Source organism: Equus przewalskii, chromosome 17 (genome assembly GCF_037783145.1).
Source record: "Equus przewalskii isolate Varuska chromosome 17, EquPr2, whole genome shotgun sequence".
NCBI classification, from domain to species: Eukaryota; Metazoa; Chordata; class Mammalia; order Perissodactyla; family Equidae; genus Equus; species Equus przewalskii.
Window position 1 is genome coordinate 30,131,282 of NC_091847.1, and position 19,143 is coordinate 30,150,424.

Below are 19,143 nucleotides of genomic sequence, written 5' to 3' on the forward strand. Positions count from 1 at the left end.
ATTTAAAAATCTCTCATCTATATTATAGAAAGGGAAAACTTTGATATGTCCCGTCTCTATCAACCGTACCACTCAACACCAAGGACTACAAAATCCCATATCCCTCTGAGAACAGGCATAGGCGCTGTGTTGCAGCAACAACGCAAGACATGGAGGGAAATTCCACTCAAGACTTCCCAGCCTGCTCCCTCCCCAAAGCCACTCCAGAATTCCAGAGAGGGTAGCGACGTAAGGATTGACGGTCCTAATACCCCATATAAGCAATGCATCTGAAGCCAGAAGTTGTCAAAAGTCACACATAGAGCTTGTCTCTCTACCTGAACAGATGCCCTGCCCTGAACTGAAGAAGCAGTCGCCAGTCATTTGCCGAGGCTCCAGAATTCCCATTCTTACACCAGGACCATCACATTCCTTAGGCATCATTGGCTGTCACTACCCCGCTACACATCTAGTCTGTCTCACCAGGACTCCTCACGCTCGTCAGGGATTTGTCGGCGGGCTCACAGGGAGGCCACGGAGCCAGAAGGAGCCCGCCTGATTTCTGGCCTGCCTGGCCTAGACAAGCCTGCTCCGCTTCCCGTATTTCCAGTCTCCACAGCCTTCCGTCCTCTCTCTTTCGATTCGCCTTTTGCCACGGGCGCCCTGGCCTTCGTTCTGAGGCCAACCTATCCCGTTACCTCTCACACAAAAGCCTGCCCTTACCAGGGCAGAACGGGAGATCTAGCGACCACGGAATCGCTCCACAAGCTCCCGTCGCCGCGCAGCTTGGTCGACTTCACCTGACGCTGCCAACAGTGCACCACTACTCCCGGCAGGCCCCGCGCCTGCACCGCCTCTGCCCCCCCCGCCCCGCCCCCCCGCCCAAACACGTGACCTCCTTTCGCCTCCGTCCACGCCCACTTCCGTTCCTCCACTTTCCCTTAGGAGGGAGGAGGGAGCTGGGGCTGTTAAAGAGTAGCGACTTCCTCCTCCTCCCCGCCCCCGCCCCTCTACCCCCTGCTACAATGTCTTCCGGGTCGCGAGCGCCTCGGAGGCTTCTGGGAAACCATCTCATTTCCTCCCCTCCCCCTCCTCCTGCCTTCAACCAACCAGCCTCCCGTCAGAGAGGGACATGCGCAGTGAGTGCCTCCCGTCTCTTCTACCCGAACCCCCCCTCCCCCCCAAGCAGAGAGACCCCAGCAGCAGCAGCAGCTGATGATGAAGAGAGAGGCAGTGGCAGAGGGGGGGCACCTTTTATTTCTATTTTTAAAGGGACAGGACACTAATTTTACCCCACTTCAACCGTGAATTGAGGGGGCTGGGGGGAAGGCGGCTGAGTTCCTTCCCCCACCCTCCAGCCCTAAGCCCTGAGAGGGGGATTGAGCCTGAGAGAGAAGGAGTTTCTTCTTCTTCGAAAACCCCCATCCACGACTACTACCCCCTCACCCCTCCACTAGCCTCCCTCCCGAGCCCCCTCCACCCTCCTCCTCTTTGGCCGTGAGAGGAGGAGAGAAAGAGACCAAAAGCCTCTTAGCAACACAGACCCTTCTCTGCTGCTGCTGCTGCTGCTGCTGCTGCTACTGCTGCTGCTTGGCCCTGGCTGGAGACATCTCACTACACCCAGGAGCAGCCACTTCCCCAGCTCTCCTCCTCCTTCGCCTCCTCCTCCTCCACTCCCCCCTTTATTACCCTTTGTGTCATCCTCCACAGCTCCAGGGAAGGCACTCAAAAGTGGGGGGCAGGAAAGGTAAGTGTGTCTGTGGGGGCTTCCTTGCCTTCCCCTGGCTCTGACTTTCACTCCGGGGCAACAGTAGCACCAAACCACATACGCAGTGGAGCTCCGGGGTGAGGAGGGGGTGGTGCTGGGTGGGGGGGGGGGAGTGAAGGAGGGGTTGGAGTGGGGAGGGGTGTGTGAGGTGGGTGCCCATCCTGTCAGAGGAGGAAGGGCACTTTTATTTTTATTTGCTGTTGTCAAAAGTGGTTTCTCTCCTCCAGCTAACATCTGATTGTGTGTTGCTCCAGTGGGGGAGCATACAAAAACAACCCCCTCCTTCCTCCAATGAGGCGCCAGGGAAAGAGACAGAAAGAGGCACACTTTCTAGATGTCACTTAAAAAATTTTCATTTGGAGAGCTTTTTTCCTTTTTCCTCAGGAAAAGCTCCACTGCATTTGTTTCTGAGTGGGAAAATGTCGGGAACTGGATTGTATTGGAAGTGCTTATCCATTTGTAGACCTGAGTGTTTTCCCCTTTTTGGTTCTGTATGTGATTTGGATATTGACCTCAGTGTTGGAACAGACTTGATTGGTTTTTGCTTTCTGGGTTTAATTTTTCTTTTTTCGATTTGTCTGACCGGCATATAAAATTTCAATTTTTTAATTGATAGAGGCCTTTGGTTAGGTTCTGACTTGTATTATTGCTTTTTTTGTTACATATTTGTTTGATCTATCAGCATATAAAGTTCAAAGCTTAAAATGATTGAAGTTTAAATACCTCTGGTATTGTTTCTTCTGACATACGTTCTTGAAATTTATTCTCCCTAAGATGAGAATATTAGCTATTTCCTAATTAATCTGGTTATTTTTCTCATCTTTGTAACTTGTCTGAACAAGTAATCCCCATTGAAAACTTTATGTTGTTCTGGCTTCATGGAAAGCCAAACCTCTCCATCAATAGTTTGCTGGATTGGTACCACTTTCAGTTTTAACTGAATTATTTATTTACTGTTGTAAATTGAGATGAGTTTTTCATCTCTTGGGGTACTGAACCAAATTGCTCGCTATATATGGGAGGAGACAAATTTCTAAAATATATTTTCATGAGTCAAAGAAATCATGGAGTTGTAGTTAGTATATTCATTGTAGTTAGATATACACTGAAAGATAAATCCGTATTTAGGTTTATAGAACAACAATCTTGATAAAAATTACTAGTTTCTGTTTTTACATGGTATGTTCTTAGTGAATGGCTTTCAAATTCAGTGCTGTATTTTATTTCACAAATGCTAGAAAGTATGTTTCTGATATAGGCCTTTTACTAGGGCTTACATTGGAAAGTGGTATTTTGTTTAATACATGCGTTTCTTTATCCTTTCCTTAAAAATGGATGCACACATTCGTATAGACTCATACACTCTCTTGCTCTCTCTCACACCCATTTTTGTAACTGCATTGGTATCTCTGATCCCATAATTTATGTCAGCAAAAAATACACTTCTGTAAAGCAGCAATTTTGTGATCAGACTGGCAATATGAAAACAGCAATTTGATCAACTAGAAAGATGTGCAGAAAAATAAATCTAAAAGGATCTTTGACATAAATATTATAAAGACATGATAATACTTTTAATTTTTTATTTTCTTGATGATAAAGCCAAAACATAATATACTCACATTTTAGTTGCAGAAAAGCATTGCATATGTAGAAACTTGTTCTGTAAAATTTAATTACCAACTGTGTGCAAAAGTAGACATTTACATAGGGGAAAAAAACTGTGTAGCAGTAAACAATATGGTCTTATTTCTCTTCTTTCTGTTATAAATTTGAGCAGTTTCTTACCTTTCTCTGAGGTGTAATTGGTGCACTTAGGCAGAAATCTGTGCTAGTTCAAGTTTTCCTCTCAACATCAGTACTACTACTCCAGGTCCACCTAGGATTTCTTGTCCTCACCTGAATACCTCAGCAACCTTAGTGTAAAAGATAGAAAATAAAATTTGGTGAAGAAATACATTTTAAGTAAAGCGAATCGTAGGTAATTGGGGTGATAGTTGCCCAGTAAGCAGCTGAGTGAAAATTTACAGTGTTGAGAATAATACCTTTGCTAACTTTGTTTCTGTTTTCCCTTGAACACGTTCTTTATCCCACCACCCCCATATGGTTTGAAGATTCCAGACTTCCTCTCAGTTGAATAATGATTTACATTTGGCAAACCTTTTATTTTTATTATGTTTTATTTTTTAATATTAAGATATAGTTTAGGATTGTAATTTTTAATTGGGTGATATCTTGGAGGTCACTTTATCCAACTCTTCATTTGCCAAATTGCCAAAGTTCAGAGAGCTTGAGGAACTTGCCCAGGGTTCCAAGGCTTATAAGTGGGCAGAACATGGATCAGAGAACTCAGGTCTGTCCATATTCACTATACTACTACTTGACTTTCCTTTTTCAGAAATGAAACTATTGTCCAAAATTCTGTGTATAGCACTTAAAGGTTTTGTGTGGAGGCATATTCTTCTAAGAATATTTAGATAAATAACTTTAAAGCCATAATTTTGTCCATTTTTAATTCAATAATTTGCTGTTGATTTTTTTAAGAGGTTGATTTTTTTAATAAGATGTCTCTTATTGTAGGTTATTACTATTTTGAGAATTATTTCAGCTTTCCCTAATACTTATTTTTCCCCACTTCTGATTAATCAGTAAATATACTTCTTACTCTTGTATTAAGAACCTATATATGTAAGAAGAATGCATATTGTTTTATAAATGTTTACTTGTGAGTCTTGCTCTACGAACTTCTTAAAGGCTAAGGTTTTTGTCTTGTTAACGTTTACATCCCTCACAGCACAGTGTCTGGTGCACAGTAGGCTCTACTAGGTTTTTGTCATAGTTGATATCAGAGTTAGGCATATTTAAATTTCTTTACTCCCGTATGTGTGAGTCCTTCCCTTTCCTCTTTTTTCCTTTCCTCCCTGCTATAATTTCCTCACTACCATGAAATTTTTTTTCTTTGTCTTTACTGAGGCTCTCACATTTTCTGATAGCCAAATTAAATCCTGTTAACAGTATGGTGCTCATACTAAGTAAAAACATATTCCCTCTAATCCTTGTACAGGATGCAGTTTGACAAAAGTGATTTATTTTAAATAAGAGATGATCAAAAAAATTCCTATTAAAAATATACTACCAAATATTCAGGATACACTTAAGTTTTATCTCATTGAGTGACTGGAGCAATAAGTTGTTGTAATGATTAGGCCGCTTTTACCAGCTCTTAGGTGACCTGTTTCCCTGACTTTGTTTTTTTGGTCCTTACCCAGACAATTATCAACTTTCCAGTTTTCTATGGATATGAAGATTTACTCCTAGTCATCAGTGGGACCCCATGAAGTCAGCCAGAAAGACTATGTCCAACTTATGTACCTTTGCAAACTTGTCTGAATTTTGAATGTATATGCAAAACAGATTGTACTTAGCTATTCATTAAACATCTATTGAGCATCTACTGTCTGTCAGGCACTGTGCTAGGCATCTGAGAAACAAAGATGGTCCCTACAGTTTAACATGAAGAGATATCTTAATTGTATTCCACAAGTGTGTTGGTCATATCTTGAAGTGTATTGGTCATACCTTTATTTTGATGGTTCTACCTAAATAAATTTTATGTGAACTAAGTGGATACCGTTAGGTGGAAAAATGCATGTTTAAGAAGGATATTACTGTGTTTTATTAAAATAGAAAAATATGGAGGAAAATTTTCCACTTAATACTGTATTCTGGGGATTTCTCTTCTGTATATGATTCACTCATTTGAGACCATGAGAACAGTCCATGTGTCTATCATTGCTGGTATTTTATTGCTATACACTTTTATTTGAAGATGACCAGCACTGTTCATTAAAGTATCTTATTAAATTATTCCGCCAAAACCTCACAAAACACAAAACTCTACAAACTTAAACTTTTTTTTTAAAGTAACTTTTTTCTTTCTTTCTTCCTTTCTTTTTTTTTTCTTCAGTGAGGAAGATTGGCCGTATGCTAACATCTGTTGCCAATCTTCCTCTTTTTGCTTGAGGAACATTGTCACTGAGCTAACATCTGTGCCAGTCTCCCTCTCTTTTCTATGTGGGACACCACCACAGCATGGCTTGATGAGTGGTATGTAGGTCTGCGCCACAGATCCAAACCCAGGAACCCTGGGCTGGCAAAGGGGAGTGCACAAACTTAACCACTATGCCACCGGGCTGGCCCCTAACTTTTTCTTTTTATATCTCATAACAGGTTATCTTTCATGGTTCATTGGAAGACATTGTACATTATAATTTTGAGCATTTAGTTATTTTCTACCATGGTTTAAGCTGACAGTGTGATTTAATTATCATGCAATAATTGTAGTATACACTATTTAGGTATTTTGGAATTTTTAATGTGTACTAGATATATTCCTCCAAGATCCTCATGAGAAACTTCCCAGTTCTACTTCTAAATCAGTTACAATTCTTAATTTTATTATGTGATATTATTTTTATAGCTGTAGTAAAATGAGTTGGAAGTTTCTTAGTCAATGGATGTTTCAAAAACAAAGAATACTATCTTGGTTCCTGTCATAGTTTTCATATGTAATTTAAAAGTATATTAGAGAGAAAGAGATTTCCTTTGCCCTCCTTAAAGTATACTTTTTAGAATGATAGTGATTCACAGTTTAAAAGAAGGAGGGAATCCGTTACTAGTACAGTATCTTGTGAAGGTAAATAGATTCCTGGATGGTCAATTCTGATCTTTTTTACATTCATTTTTAACTTTCTATTTTGGTAATAATCAGTTATCATTTATTATAAGTGCTTAGCACTATGGTAAGTATATATCAATCTAAGTCAGTCCTTATAGTGGTCCCGTGTAACAAATGAGAAAACTTATTACTGAAAAAACAGCATTTAGTCCTAAAGCAGCAAAATACTACATCAGAGTAAATTCATGACACTTTTTAAATTCAAAACAGTCACAGTAAAGAGTTTTTATCAGTCAGAAAGTACTCTGACAAACGTTAGTAAAATCATGGTCCTAGTAGCTTATTGGTAGTGATGGAAAATTTCTAAAAGTTTGCAAGGACAGGAAAACAAACAAAAGACCCAATCCTTTATAAGGAACATAGATACAGACCAGTGTGCAACTTGAAATAAAATATACATAAAGTTATTCTTCTCTGTATGGCAAAAATAAGAACACTTACGCCATGTACATATTGAACTTCCTTTATCTTGCATGGAGTTGACATTTAGCATTTTTTATGTGAAGTTTGGGGGTTCCAATAATTTGTGACCCAATGAATAGTTATTTACTATAAAAGTTTTTATGTAACTCTGTTGATAGTGGAAAACCTTTAAAGAAAGGCTAGTTTATAATGCCTAGTGCTTTGGTACCTATATACACATAACGTATGGACCCTCTATCTTGCAGTATTTTCACAATTACTACATTACACATAGAAGATTAAGTTTACTGTACTGTTTTTGATACTACTTAAAGTCAGAAATATTTTTAGTGTAAGAATGGACAACTTGGATTCTCTAGATGCCTAAATTATTATATAGTTGTTTTTTAAAGCAGCTACTGAATTGAACTACTTTTTGATCCAGCTAACCAGAGTTGATTTTTACATCCTTTGCTTTTAGGAGAAAAGAATAATTTTAAAAAATTCTATTTTATTAATCAAGTAACTTTCATATCCTTCCTAAGTAAATACACATTCATTCCATATTCTTACATTGACTCTATTAGCTTGTAAGTGTTATGTCAGTGCATTATGATTTGTAGAGTTTGGAAATATTTTTAAATGCTAAAGAAGTATTCTGTGTCGTCTTTTATATTTCAGAAAGGAAAGTTTGTAACAAATGTGGTTTCTTGCTTTTAAGAACAATCTGAATAATCCATGTGATAGAATGAGTCTGTGGTCCCAAATAATTTCCTTAGATAACCTAAAGGTAATTCAGTTAAAATTAAAGATTCTAACTCTTCAGCATTTCTGTTTGAGGTATTTCTATATCATGTAAGATTTCACAAGTTGGAATAACTCAGTATAACTCTTCAGAGAGACAAGGTGAGAACCAGGCTTGACGTATATTAAGATCTGTCTTCTTAAGTAGCTGGACATAATGAGAAAGAAAATCACTAATAATATCATACCTGGTAAAAAGCATACACCTTATTCAAAGTTAGATGTGACAAATTGTGATTCGATTCTTTATTTCAGTTGACCTATATAACCTTTTCTTAGAGAATTTGTAATTAAATTCTGTGTCATTGAGTAATTTATTAGAATGTATTGTTTTAAAAGACTAAAACGAGTTATAAATTAGTCACCAACGTTGCAATGGCAAAAAATCTGCACATCCATGCTTCACTGAGTTCTTTACCAGTCAACCAAGATTCCAGTGATGAGAGGAAAAATTTTTGTGTGGTGCTAGTGTTCAAACTTACATTCCTGTGCTGCCTTTATTTTTTCAGTTTAATGTCTGTAACTCAAAAGTTAGAAGTAAACCTAAAATGTTTCTTAAGATTGACTCAGTGCTAAATTATATTTAGATTTATCCTTGTATTCAAAGCTATTGTTTTCTATATACCTTGAATCCTGAAGTGTCTACTCATCTGTTGACCATTAAGTAACTTAATCCGTACGTTCTTAATATTACTAGTATCTCAAAATAATAATCTGGGCTCTATATATACACTCACTGATATTGGGGGAGAGAAATATTCCACATTCAACAAAAAAAAGTATTGATTTTTAAATAGCTTCCTTACTTTAGGGATATACTGATCTAAAAAACAGCTGCTAAGTAAGATAAAAAGAATTTTTATTTATTTGGAAAGTTAAACGTAAAGTTTATTATTAACGAATATTAAGTGACATCAACATATTCAGAAAGTCAAATACATGTTCCAGTAATGGCAGAAATTTAGAAGCTATTTTTTTGCATTATTCCAAGATCATTTTCCTCCTTCTACATTTGTCACACAGGAGTTTGTGCTGAAGGATTTCTTGGCCATTTTAGAGACTGTAATCTAGTTAAAAGGTTTGTTTATGCTTCCCATCTCTGTTCTGCTGATGGTATTAGAATGCAGGCCAGAGCCAGACATCTAACTGTTTATAACATTCAAACTTCAATTAAAGCTACAGTGTTCAGTATATATCAGAAAGCTCATACCAGCTACAGATATCGCCAGTAATGATGGTAATGATTTTTTGCAGCCATAGGCTTTCCTAAATCATGCCACTCCTTATGAATACTTTTTTTCATTTAGGAGATATTAACACTTAATTCTTTCATAAAAGTCTAAAAATGAAGCTTATTTTCTACTGGAAGTAGTATACTATTTCCTTTAACAATTTATTTTGATAATAAAACCTAACAGCTTATGTTATTGCATATTCTATTTAAATGGTCCAGTTTAGTTTTTTAAGATTAGTAAAATCTATAGTAGATGTTAGTTTGCTATCCAATTGATTTGATTCCTGTTTCCAGCTTGAAGACCATAGCAATATGTTGCCTCTTAGAAAACAAAAGTAACAGTCAGATTATTCCAGTGTTCTTACATGTATAAGAGGAGACTAGACTCACATAATACAGATTCTAACTTAATCTTATGTTGCTTTTCTGGTCTGCTGTTCCTGCTGTTTGTGGTTTCTGTGTTCTAAGTAGGTTGGCAAACTGTTTTAAAAGTTTTTTTTTTTTTCTTTTTAAGGCTGTTAAGAATTCTTTAAAAGCATTTCTTCAGCAGCTTCTCTGTTTTTGCACAATTTACCTCAGTGAGTGAGAAAATAAATTGTGTAATGTACGTTTTTAATTTTTGTAATTAGTAATCAAATTTACTATATTATATTGATTTCTTTTTGTATAAAACTAAATTTTAGTTTTTATTAATTTAGACCTTGATTTACTAACTGTATACATTCTTTATGTATATACATATTTTAAATGATATATAAATTTATAGGTTTAAACATTTTAAGAAAGATGAAAAATTATATTAAATTGAATGACTACTTGCTAAAATGCTTTTAATTAAGAAATCTTACAATGGAGAAATCTACATTACTCATTTTCCTGGGCAATGAAAGACATGATCCATTTATTTTGGAATATTATAGTTAGGAAAAACTACCTATGGTATCTAAAGATAAGAACTAACAACAACCATGCAAAGTTTGAATTTGTAAGCTAAAAACATTGAAAGTTCTCTAAGATAAGTTGAAAACAAATCATGAAATAATATGCACAGTATGATCTCATTTATGTAAAAGAAATGCAATACAGAATAATATACATGTAATGTATAAGAATTATGTTTGCATACATATATATTTTATGCTATATGCACATATATTTATAAAATTAAAAAATTGTATCAAATATATGCCTTATATTTATGTAAATAGATTAAGACAAAGTCTGGAAAGTATATACTAAATTATATTCTTGGTTTATAGAAAGTATGTATGTGGGATGCTGGAAGGTTGAAGAACTCTTATTGTTTTGTATACTTTAGCATTACTTGAATTTATTTTTAACTATAAGCTTATATTCATGTAGTAATTTTATAATGGAAGAATTTATTTATGTATTAAAGGAACCAGAAAAAGAATGACCCAGGAAAATTGTAGTCCTAGCTGCTAACCATCACATGAACATATCTCTCGAATACCTTGAAGACAATTGAGTATTGGCTAACAATCATCATAGCTTGATAAAGAATAAAGTCTATTAGACTGATCTAATCTTCTTATATAACAGGGTGAAAAGGCTAGTCAATTGAGGGAGGAACAATGGATATAATCTATCCTAATTTTTAAATATTTTGCTTCTTACTGCAAAATGCGTTTTTCACTATCCTGGGAAAACTAGGGAACTGGTGGTGAAGAATGTCAGTCATAAATTGGTAGACAGTAAGTCAGTTTCACTGTGAGATAAGGTATAACATTTGGGCCTAAGGTGGACTTTTATTATTTTAATCAGTGATCCAAATTATTGTATGCTCATTCAAAATACAAATGGCATAGTCACTTAACATTTTTATGGTGTTTTTTGTATTCAGGTACTGGTTTGAATAGAAGGCAAAAATAAAACAGAAGGTTTTAAGATTAAGTCCTTTTTTTTTTAAGTGACTGAAACATGTACTTGAAAAACACTTTAGGATCCTTTGTAAAATAACAGCAAACTGAGTATGTAAATATGCAGAGTAAAGAAGCAATTAGAATTCTGTAGAGTTAATCACAGTGGGCTTCCTGGGAGGACATGAGTTAATCAGAGTTTAGGTAGAGGAGAAATCCTCGGTTGGCACAGAAGAGAGTAATTCAAGTAAACAAAGCTTCCAATGGGATGAGGGGATGGGGAAGTCTCTTTTTCCTAGTTTGAAAGCTGGGATTAAAATTCAGAATAACCTAGTAAATTAGGAAAGTGATTAGAAATAATATACCTTGCGTTTATGTTTTTAAAACTTTATTTCCCAGAATGCAGATCAGAAAAGAAATAGGGAAAAAATAGCTTGCATAAAAAAATAAGGAAGTGAATAGCTCTTTGCAGTTATGACTGGAAAATCTGTTTGAGGCTGAAGCAAGTGTATTCTGAATATACGTTGGAAATGAAACAGTATAGTTAAAAGAAGAAAATTTTATCCAAGCATAATGAGGTTCTTTTTTCTTTCATAATTAAAATTCATATCCAGGTTGGTCCCTAGGATCAGTAGTAAATAGTACTCAATTAAAACTGTATTTTATATAAATAGATTCTAAAAATAACCAAAAGATGTAGCATATGTTTTTACTATTTACTTTATGGGTTTTTTTCTGCTTTTTCACCCCAGATCCCCCCAGTACATAGTTGTATATTTTAGTTGTGTGTCCCTCTAGTTGTGGCATGTGGGACGCCACCTCAGCATGGCCGACGAGTGGTGCCATGTCCGTGCCTGGGATCCAAACTGGTGAAACCCCGGGCCACCGAAGCGGAGTGCATGAACTTAACCACTTGGCCACGGGGCCGGCCCCTACTTTATAAATTTTATTTGTATCTAATTTATTTTCAGTTGGCCCCATCATGTAAGTAACCATCCCATCTACCTCCACCACTATGAATTGAACTTCTTTTTTTCCTGTGAAATGGAAAGTTTAAAGAGTTCTATCAAATATGGCTCTGTATCTTGTTTTCACGCGAAAAGTCATTGGTGATTTTTCTTTCAAAACTCATTGAGTCGGTTTTTGTTCTCTCTCTTTGTTTTTACCAGTGGTTTGCCAATGTCTTTCTTCAACTAGTATATGTTGACACCTGTTATGTGCTTACTGGAATAGTGAGCAGAAATAGACATGGGTCTTGCTTTTCTGAACTTAGATCCTAGAGCTAGAGAAGGATGTTAATCAAATAATCATATAAATAGATGCAAAGTTGTAATTGTTCCAATTGCTGTAGAGATGTACATGGTATTTAATGTGAAGGCTTTTAGAAGGATGATTTAACCAATCAGTGAGATCAAGGGGAGCTTTTTTATTTTTTTTGAGGAAGTATTTAGTTAGCTGAAATCTTAATGAATTATAGTTGACTTTATCAAGAGGGAGAATTAACTTTTCTGGAAGGAAGGAACAATATGTACAAAGGTCCTGAGCAGGGAAGAGAGCATAATGCCTAACATTAAATGAAGGTCAGAGTGACAGAAGTTAAGAAGTAGAGGGTGGGTGGTAAAAGGTGATGCTAGGGAGTTAGGTAGGAGCCAAGCTGCAGGATGTTGTAGGCCAAGGTTTTCTTTATCCTTAGGGTTAATATTTAAACTTAGACTAATATTGTTTATGCTCAACACAAAAACTTACTACTGCTTATAAAAAGGTTGTGTTACAAGAGTTCGTTTTTATTTCACTTTAAAACTCATAATGCTTTTTCCTGTGCAATCATTGTTATAGTGGCCAGGTCTCAAAACCTCTTTCACACAGGTAACAACAGCAAGTAGTGAACAGAACATCGTGCCATAAACATAACCAGGTAGAGGTTAGAAAAGAAAAGCAAGAAAGGGGATTAAAATTGATGTCTGTATGTGTTCAAGAAAACGTCCTAGGTGTGATTGACTAAGTTGTGAACAATGAAAAAAAGAAAAAGCGTACAAGTGTACTAGGCTGGTGTGAGATCTTAGCAAATGATTGTAAGGGACACATTCACATGGACAACTTGGGAAAACCCTCAGCTGGCACCTGGATATGAAACAGGGTGTTATCTGAAGCAAACCAAGACAGGGAGGGTAGAAGACATCATATTTACAAACTGAGTGTTCTGAATCTAGGGCATGTTTGTGTCAATGTTGCTAGAATACAAAAATTTTAAAAATTCTTTTAAGAAAAGTAGAATTGCAACATGATAGCAATACAATTCCAACTTTATTTTGGTTATTTTTAGAGTAATTCAGTGTCAGAAGTAATTATAAGCCACTGAGTTACATAAATTATTTCAGGCCTTGATGTTAGCCTTGAAAATATTGGTGTATCTCACTTGGAGTAGTGCTTTTAAAAACAAAGTTGAAGAAATTTAATTTTCAATTTTTATTTTCCATTTAACTTATAGCATTGTCAATAAATATCTTCGTTTCATGTTGATCCTTAAGTTTCTTTGAACACCAGTTTCTGTCTGTGTTAAGTAATAATCTAATTAATAACTAAATGTTCAAGAAATGCCCCAAATATTAACAACATTATAAAAAATGGATTAAGTTACCTGAATTTTATTAAGACCAAAATATCGCAAAGATATGTTACATTGTAAAGAAGAGGTAAAATATATGCAAGGATTCATTGACTACTCTGTTTCACATTACTGTTGGTTGATGAATTCTGCTAATGCATCATCCTTCATCAGGTGATCTTGAACTTAACTTTCTGGTATTCTCAGGTATGGCAGGACCATGCTTTTAAGGCAGATTAATATCTAAAATGAAGAACTACAGAACTGAGTTAGTGCTTATTTATTTACTTATTTGCTTTTTTATTTATTTATAAAACATTCTAAATGAGACAATATCACTAGCATTGATTTATTTTTCATGCAGTGTCTAGCAGACCACTGATGATTCATAAACCATAAGTGTTTGGGAAGCTTATTAGTGTCTGAATAGACAGTTTACTAAATTTATCTAATAACTCTAAGAGGTCAGTGTACCTTCTAGACAGAAATGAAGAATCGCTTGGGAATTATTCGGGGATTGATGTGTTGCCTCTGTTTTACAGCTTCCTACTTGTGTTTCTATCAAAGTGTATTCCAAAGATCCCTAGTTCTGTGATAAGTTCATAGGTATGACACCCCCTCCATAAGGTTCATTTAACAAATAAACTTTAGAAAACATGATTATGAAAGAATGCTGGACAGGATTTTTTTACTGCAATAGTAATCACTCACATGTATTGACTGCTTACTTTGTGCCACTCATTGTGCTAAGCATTTTACATACATTATCTTATTTAATCCTCTTAACGACCTGAAAAAGCAATCTGAGGGACACTCTTCAATAAGTAGTTCCTCATATTTCTTCACTGCTTATAAGCACCTATGCAAAAACTCCTGTTAAGAATGTGAAAGTGAGACAAATACCATTTTCTGTTGCTACAAGCCTACAGCTTTGGGAAAGAAAGATTATAATATTTATCCTTAAAATTAAATATTGAACTTAGTAGTATGTTTCTATATTCTTCTAATTCGTCACTATTCACAGATAATCAGTGATAACCCTTATGTTAATAGGGAACAACCTGTAGGTCTTCAGAGACATTCCTGGGTTTGAACACTGGCTCCATATACTGCATAGTATAGTATGCAACCTTAGGTGACCTGTTAAGTTCTGAACTTTAGTTTATCTGTAAAATTAGTAAAGTGATGCATTTTTCACAGAGTTGTGACTATTAAATGATAGAGTGCATATGAAGTCTTAGCATGTTGTGGACATTCACTAAAAATTAGTTTCCTTTTCCTTCTGTGCTTCTATTGCTAGTAATAACCATGTTTCAAAATCTTTGTGAAATTATGCATGCATTATTTTCCTCTCTTTTAAAAAATAAAATTATCTGTTACTCCTAAAACTATTTTAAAATGTTCCTGAAATTCTGCAGATGAGGTAGGACCCAATCTACTTCATCTTTTTGCTTTCCTGTACTATGCTAATAAAATGGGCACCTGTAAATTTTGTAAAACCTAGATATTAGGGAAATTTGAATAAATGGTCATACTTCATTAATGTAAATATTCAACTCATAGCTTATAGCAGTGCTTTTGGTAATTATTAAGTGAAATAATTTGTAAGTAGGTTTCCTTTCTTTGTCTTGGTTTCCCCACATTAAGTAGGCAATATTGCACAAAAGTTAAGAGCCTGGACTCAAAAGACAGATTGTCTGGATTCAAATCCCTCCTCTACCACTTAACTAGCTATATGACATTCTGTGCCTGAATTTCCTCATTTGTAAAATGGGTCTAATAATTGTGCCCACCTCAGGATTATTTACTAACACATATTCATACATCTATCACCTTTAAAAATGCCTGGCAGGGGCTGGCCCCATGGCCTAGTGGTTAAGTTGAGCATACTCCACTTCGGCGGCCCCGGTTTGGTTCCCAGGTGCAGACCTACACCACTCGTCAGCAACCATGCTGTGGCAGCAACCCACATACAAAATAGAGAAAGATTAGCACAGATGTTAGCTTAGGGAGAATCTTCCTCAGAATAAATAAATACATAAATAAATAATAAAAAATAAAAATTTATAAAAATGCCTGGAACATAGTAAGTACCATAAAAGTGTTAATTGTTATAGTGATTTTATGTATTGTCTGTATTTTAGTTGTAATATAGAAAAAAATACTGCCTAATATGTTTTCTTGAGTGTCTAACGGTAATTTTTCATGTGACACAATAAGCAAATGCAATTTAATTTACAGTTCTTTGAAAAGTATGTCAGACTTTTATGTAGCATTTTATATTTGCCAAAATTCTTCACATTATTTTTTACTACTTAATCTTATTGTTGAGAGAGAGTGGGAAAAACATCCCTGTTGTTTCCTGTAAAGGAACAGACACAGAAAGTTCAGGACCTTTTAAAGCATGACAGTAGAAAAGTCAGTAGAAAGACTAAAATTAGAATTCAGAATATTCCACATGCCAGTGTGTTGAGCCAAGCTATCTCTACTCCTTATTAAGTGTTCAAACAAGAAACCTATTAGTTGGCAAAATAAATGTTAAAGGTATATTATTCTGTTCTTCAAAAATGTGTTTGGCTTTTGTCTCCTTTGGATGTGTCTTCTTACAAAAGGAAAAATAAAACTGTTTTAAATGGGATTAGACTAATTAAAGTTAAGTGTTGGCCTAGCTATCCCTTAGGACATTTAAGAGTTGAGTATATTTTTTTAGTTATCAACTGGTTTTTCCCCCCATCTTTGATGAGCTAGATCAAATATTTCTTCCCTATTTCTCATATTATCAGTACTCTAGTACTATAAATTATGGGTTCAATGTGCTTTTCTGAGCCATTCTAGAAACTTAACCATCATTCTTAATATTTAGTTTCTGCAAAAAACAATTCCTAGTTTAAAAGAATAGTTTATTGTACAATGAACTTTCGAAAAGCACTAGGATTATAAGAACAGCATCTATATTTTTATACAGACATATTACAGAAACATTTTAAATAGATGTTTGTTTTTTCTTGTTTAAAATATTGCATAGGGTTTAGAATTCATCAGTTTAAGAAAGTGATGAACAGAGGCTGGCCTGGTGGCACAGTGGTTAAGTTCACACCTTCCGCTTCTTGGCGGCCTGGGGTTCCCTGGTTTGGATCCCGGGTGCGGGCATGGCAATGCTTGGCAAAAGCCATGCTGTGGTAGGCGTCCCATATATAAAGTAGAGGAAGATGGGCATGGATGTTAGCTCAGGGTCACTCTTTCTCAGCAAAAAAGAGGAGGATTGGTAGCAGTTAGCTCAGGACTAATCTTCCTCAAAAAAAAAACACCCAAAAACCAAAACAAAACAAAGTGATAAACAGTTTGGTTGGGATCCGGAAATAATAAATGGTGATGACCCAAAGACTGAGAATCATCTCTTTCAGAGAGAATTGTAAATGCTTGCTTAGTCAAATAAGTAATAGAAGAGTATCTAATTTCAAATTTGTAATTACTGTTCATAGTTGCTTAGGGGGTAGGATTATTATATGAGATAATTTACGAATTTTCTTTTTAAAAATAAGAAAACTTAAAATTTAGTATTCCAGTTTAATCATTTGCAAATTTCCACATTTATGGGGTTGTTCACGAAAATGCCACTTTTGTTATAGAAAACTAACCAAAATAATTCTATATGTGTTTAAAATAGCAAGGTATTGACTCAAAGATACAATATCCTTGCTGTTTTCCACATGAAATAATGTTTAAATTTTGTAAACCAAGTTTTACAAAATGTTTTCTGTCTTTTTTTCCTTTGGTATTTTCGTTCTGCTGATTAGGGGTATGTAGACTCACAGAACCTAATCACCTAATAACCCAGTTTGAAAACTCAAATTATTTTGTAAATCCTGATGTGATTAAACCACTTTAAGTTTCTGCTAAAAAATATCAAGTTATGTTTAAATAGTCTTTTATAAAGTTATGACTTGTGAAAAGTATTATTCTCTTTAGATGAGACTGATGTGGACATTTTTAGACTATTGTTAAGGCTAAAATCAGTAGCTAAGGGACATCAAATCCTGACTCAAGGGGATAGTAACATTTTCAGAAACAGGAATTTTTCTCAAAGAGAGAAAAAACGTACATTGTTGTGTATGTATTCATATTATATATGCAGTTAGGTAAAGAGAGTCCTAGGACATGAGAAGCAGTCTCAGGTTTCTCTTTTTATTTTTTGGTGAGGAAGATTGGCCCTGAGCTAACATCTGTTGCCAATATTCCTTTTTTTTTCTCCCCCAAACCCCAGTACATAGTTGTATATCCTAGTTGTAAGTCACTCTAGTTCTTCTATGTGTGATGCCACCACAGAATGGCTTGATGGGCAGTGTGTAGGTCTGCACCCAGGATCCAAACTGGCAAACACCAGGCTGCCTAAGCTGAGCATGTGAACTTAACCACTCAGCCCAGGGCTGGCCCGCTGATCTCAGGTTTTTCATAGTGTTATAGAGAAGAATAAACATTCATTCATTCACTTACTTGTTCTACAAATATTAACTACTTGCTATGAGCCAGATATTCAGCAATTAATAAGATAGGCAGAGACCATGGAACTTAAGAGTGATCTACATTACACAGAACAAACAGTTTTTTCAGGTACTTAGAGAATGGAGATAGAAGTTGAGTTATAAAACAGACTTTTCTATGGGGTAATAATAAAGGCATGTAACTTTCAACCTCTCATTTATATTGATGAGGAAATAGAGGCCCAGAAAAGCTAATTGGTTTATCCAAGGTGGTATATCTGGGACCAAGGTCCCCTGCCTCCTAGTCTACTTATATTTCCCACTTGGATTGAAGCAGGAAGCTGAAAGAGAAGAAAGTAAGGCAAGGTGCCTAGAAAGTTGAACCAGCCACTTTGGATCTGAATGTGGTTAATATAATATGAGGAATTGTTTTTTGTTTTTTTTTTTTTTGCAGAAGAGGATTCATCCTGAGCTAACATCTGTTGCCCATCTTTCTCTTTTTGTATGTGAGCCACAGTGACAACATGGCCACTGATAGACTAGTGGTGTAGGTCTGTACCCAGGAGCCAAACCTGGGTGGCCCAGGTGGAGTGCCCCAAACTTAACCACTAGGCCGCTGGGACTGGCTGGAATTGTAGTTTTTAATCTTACTTCTTCGTGCTTGTTTTTATTTTACTTGAGTTTCTTTAAATTTCTTTTCGTTCTCCTTTAGCATTTACTACATAGCCTTTCAGGGTTTTGCTAAAGTCCATATTTGTACAAGACTTTTTTGTCTGTGTGGAAGACTGGCCCTGAGCTAACATCTGTTGCCCGTCTTCCTCTTTTCGCTTGAGGAAGATTGTCACTGAGCTAACATCTGTGCCAATCCTGCTCTATTTTTTGTGGAATGCTACTACAGCGTGGCTTGATGAGCAGTGCTAGGTCTACACCTGGGATCCAAACCTGCGAACCCCTGGCTGCCGAAGCAGAGCACACAAACTTAACCACTGCGCCACTGGGCCAGACACTGTACAAAATTTTAAAAAGGGAGCTCTGTGCCCCGGGAAGCCTCATATGTTGGTGGCATGGTTCCTGACTCTCATCTGCTATAACTTTTATAATATATATAACATATAACTATATGTTTTTCTTTTCTCTGTAAAGAAAGTTGTTTCCTTTAATTATCTTGAATTTACTAAGCTACAGTATACTTGTTGCTGGAAAAAAAGAAAAACGAGATGGTGGAAGATTAAAGACAATTTTTCCTGTGATG

General features: G+C 35.9%; 2 protein-coding genes across 63 annotated transcripts in view; one reads left to right on the forward strand and one right to left on the reverse strand.

Annotated features, from left to right (window-relative positions):
• The window catches only part of ORC4 (origin recognition complex subunit 4), a 77,697-nt gene extending 75,871 nt beyond the window's left edge, over positions 1-1,826 (reverse strand). For 5 of the 41 annotated variants that reach the window (XM_070579671.1, XM_070579692.1, XM_070579683.1 and 2 more), the window contains exon 1: positions 703-805. Coding sequence is in view for 3 of the 41 variants with exons in the window: in XM_008518682.2 (XP_008516904.2) it covers positions 318-423 (106 nt within the window). In the remaining 38 variants the exon portion in view is untranslated. Of the gene's footprint in view, positions 1-317; positions 967-1,523; positions 1,641-1,668 lie in introns of those variants that run through there. The other 36 variants (XM_070579669.1, XM_070579658.1, XM_070579688.1 and 33 more) reach the window with 28 other exon arrangements.
• Positions 889-19,143, forward strand: part of MBD5 (methyl-CpG binding domain protein 5) — a 423,339-nt gene continuing 405,084 nt past the window's right edge. For 9 of the 22 annotated variants that reach the window (XR_011528341.1, XR_011528342.1, XM_070579629.1 and 6 more), the window contains exon 1: positions 1,125-1,726. The gene's annotated coding sequence lies outside the window, so the exon portion shown is untranslated. Of the gene's footprint in view, positions 1,727-19,143 lie in introns of all 22 variants that reach the window. The other 13 variants (XM_070579638.1, XM_070579634.1, XM_070579643.1 and 10 more) reach the window with 7 other exon arrangements.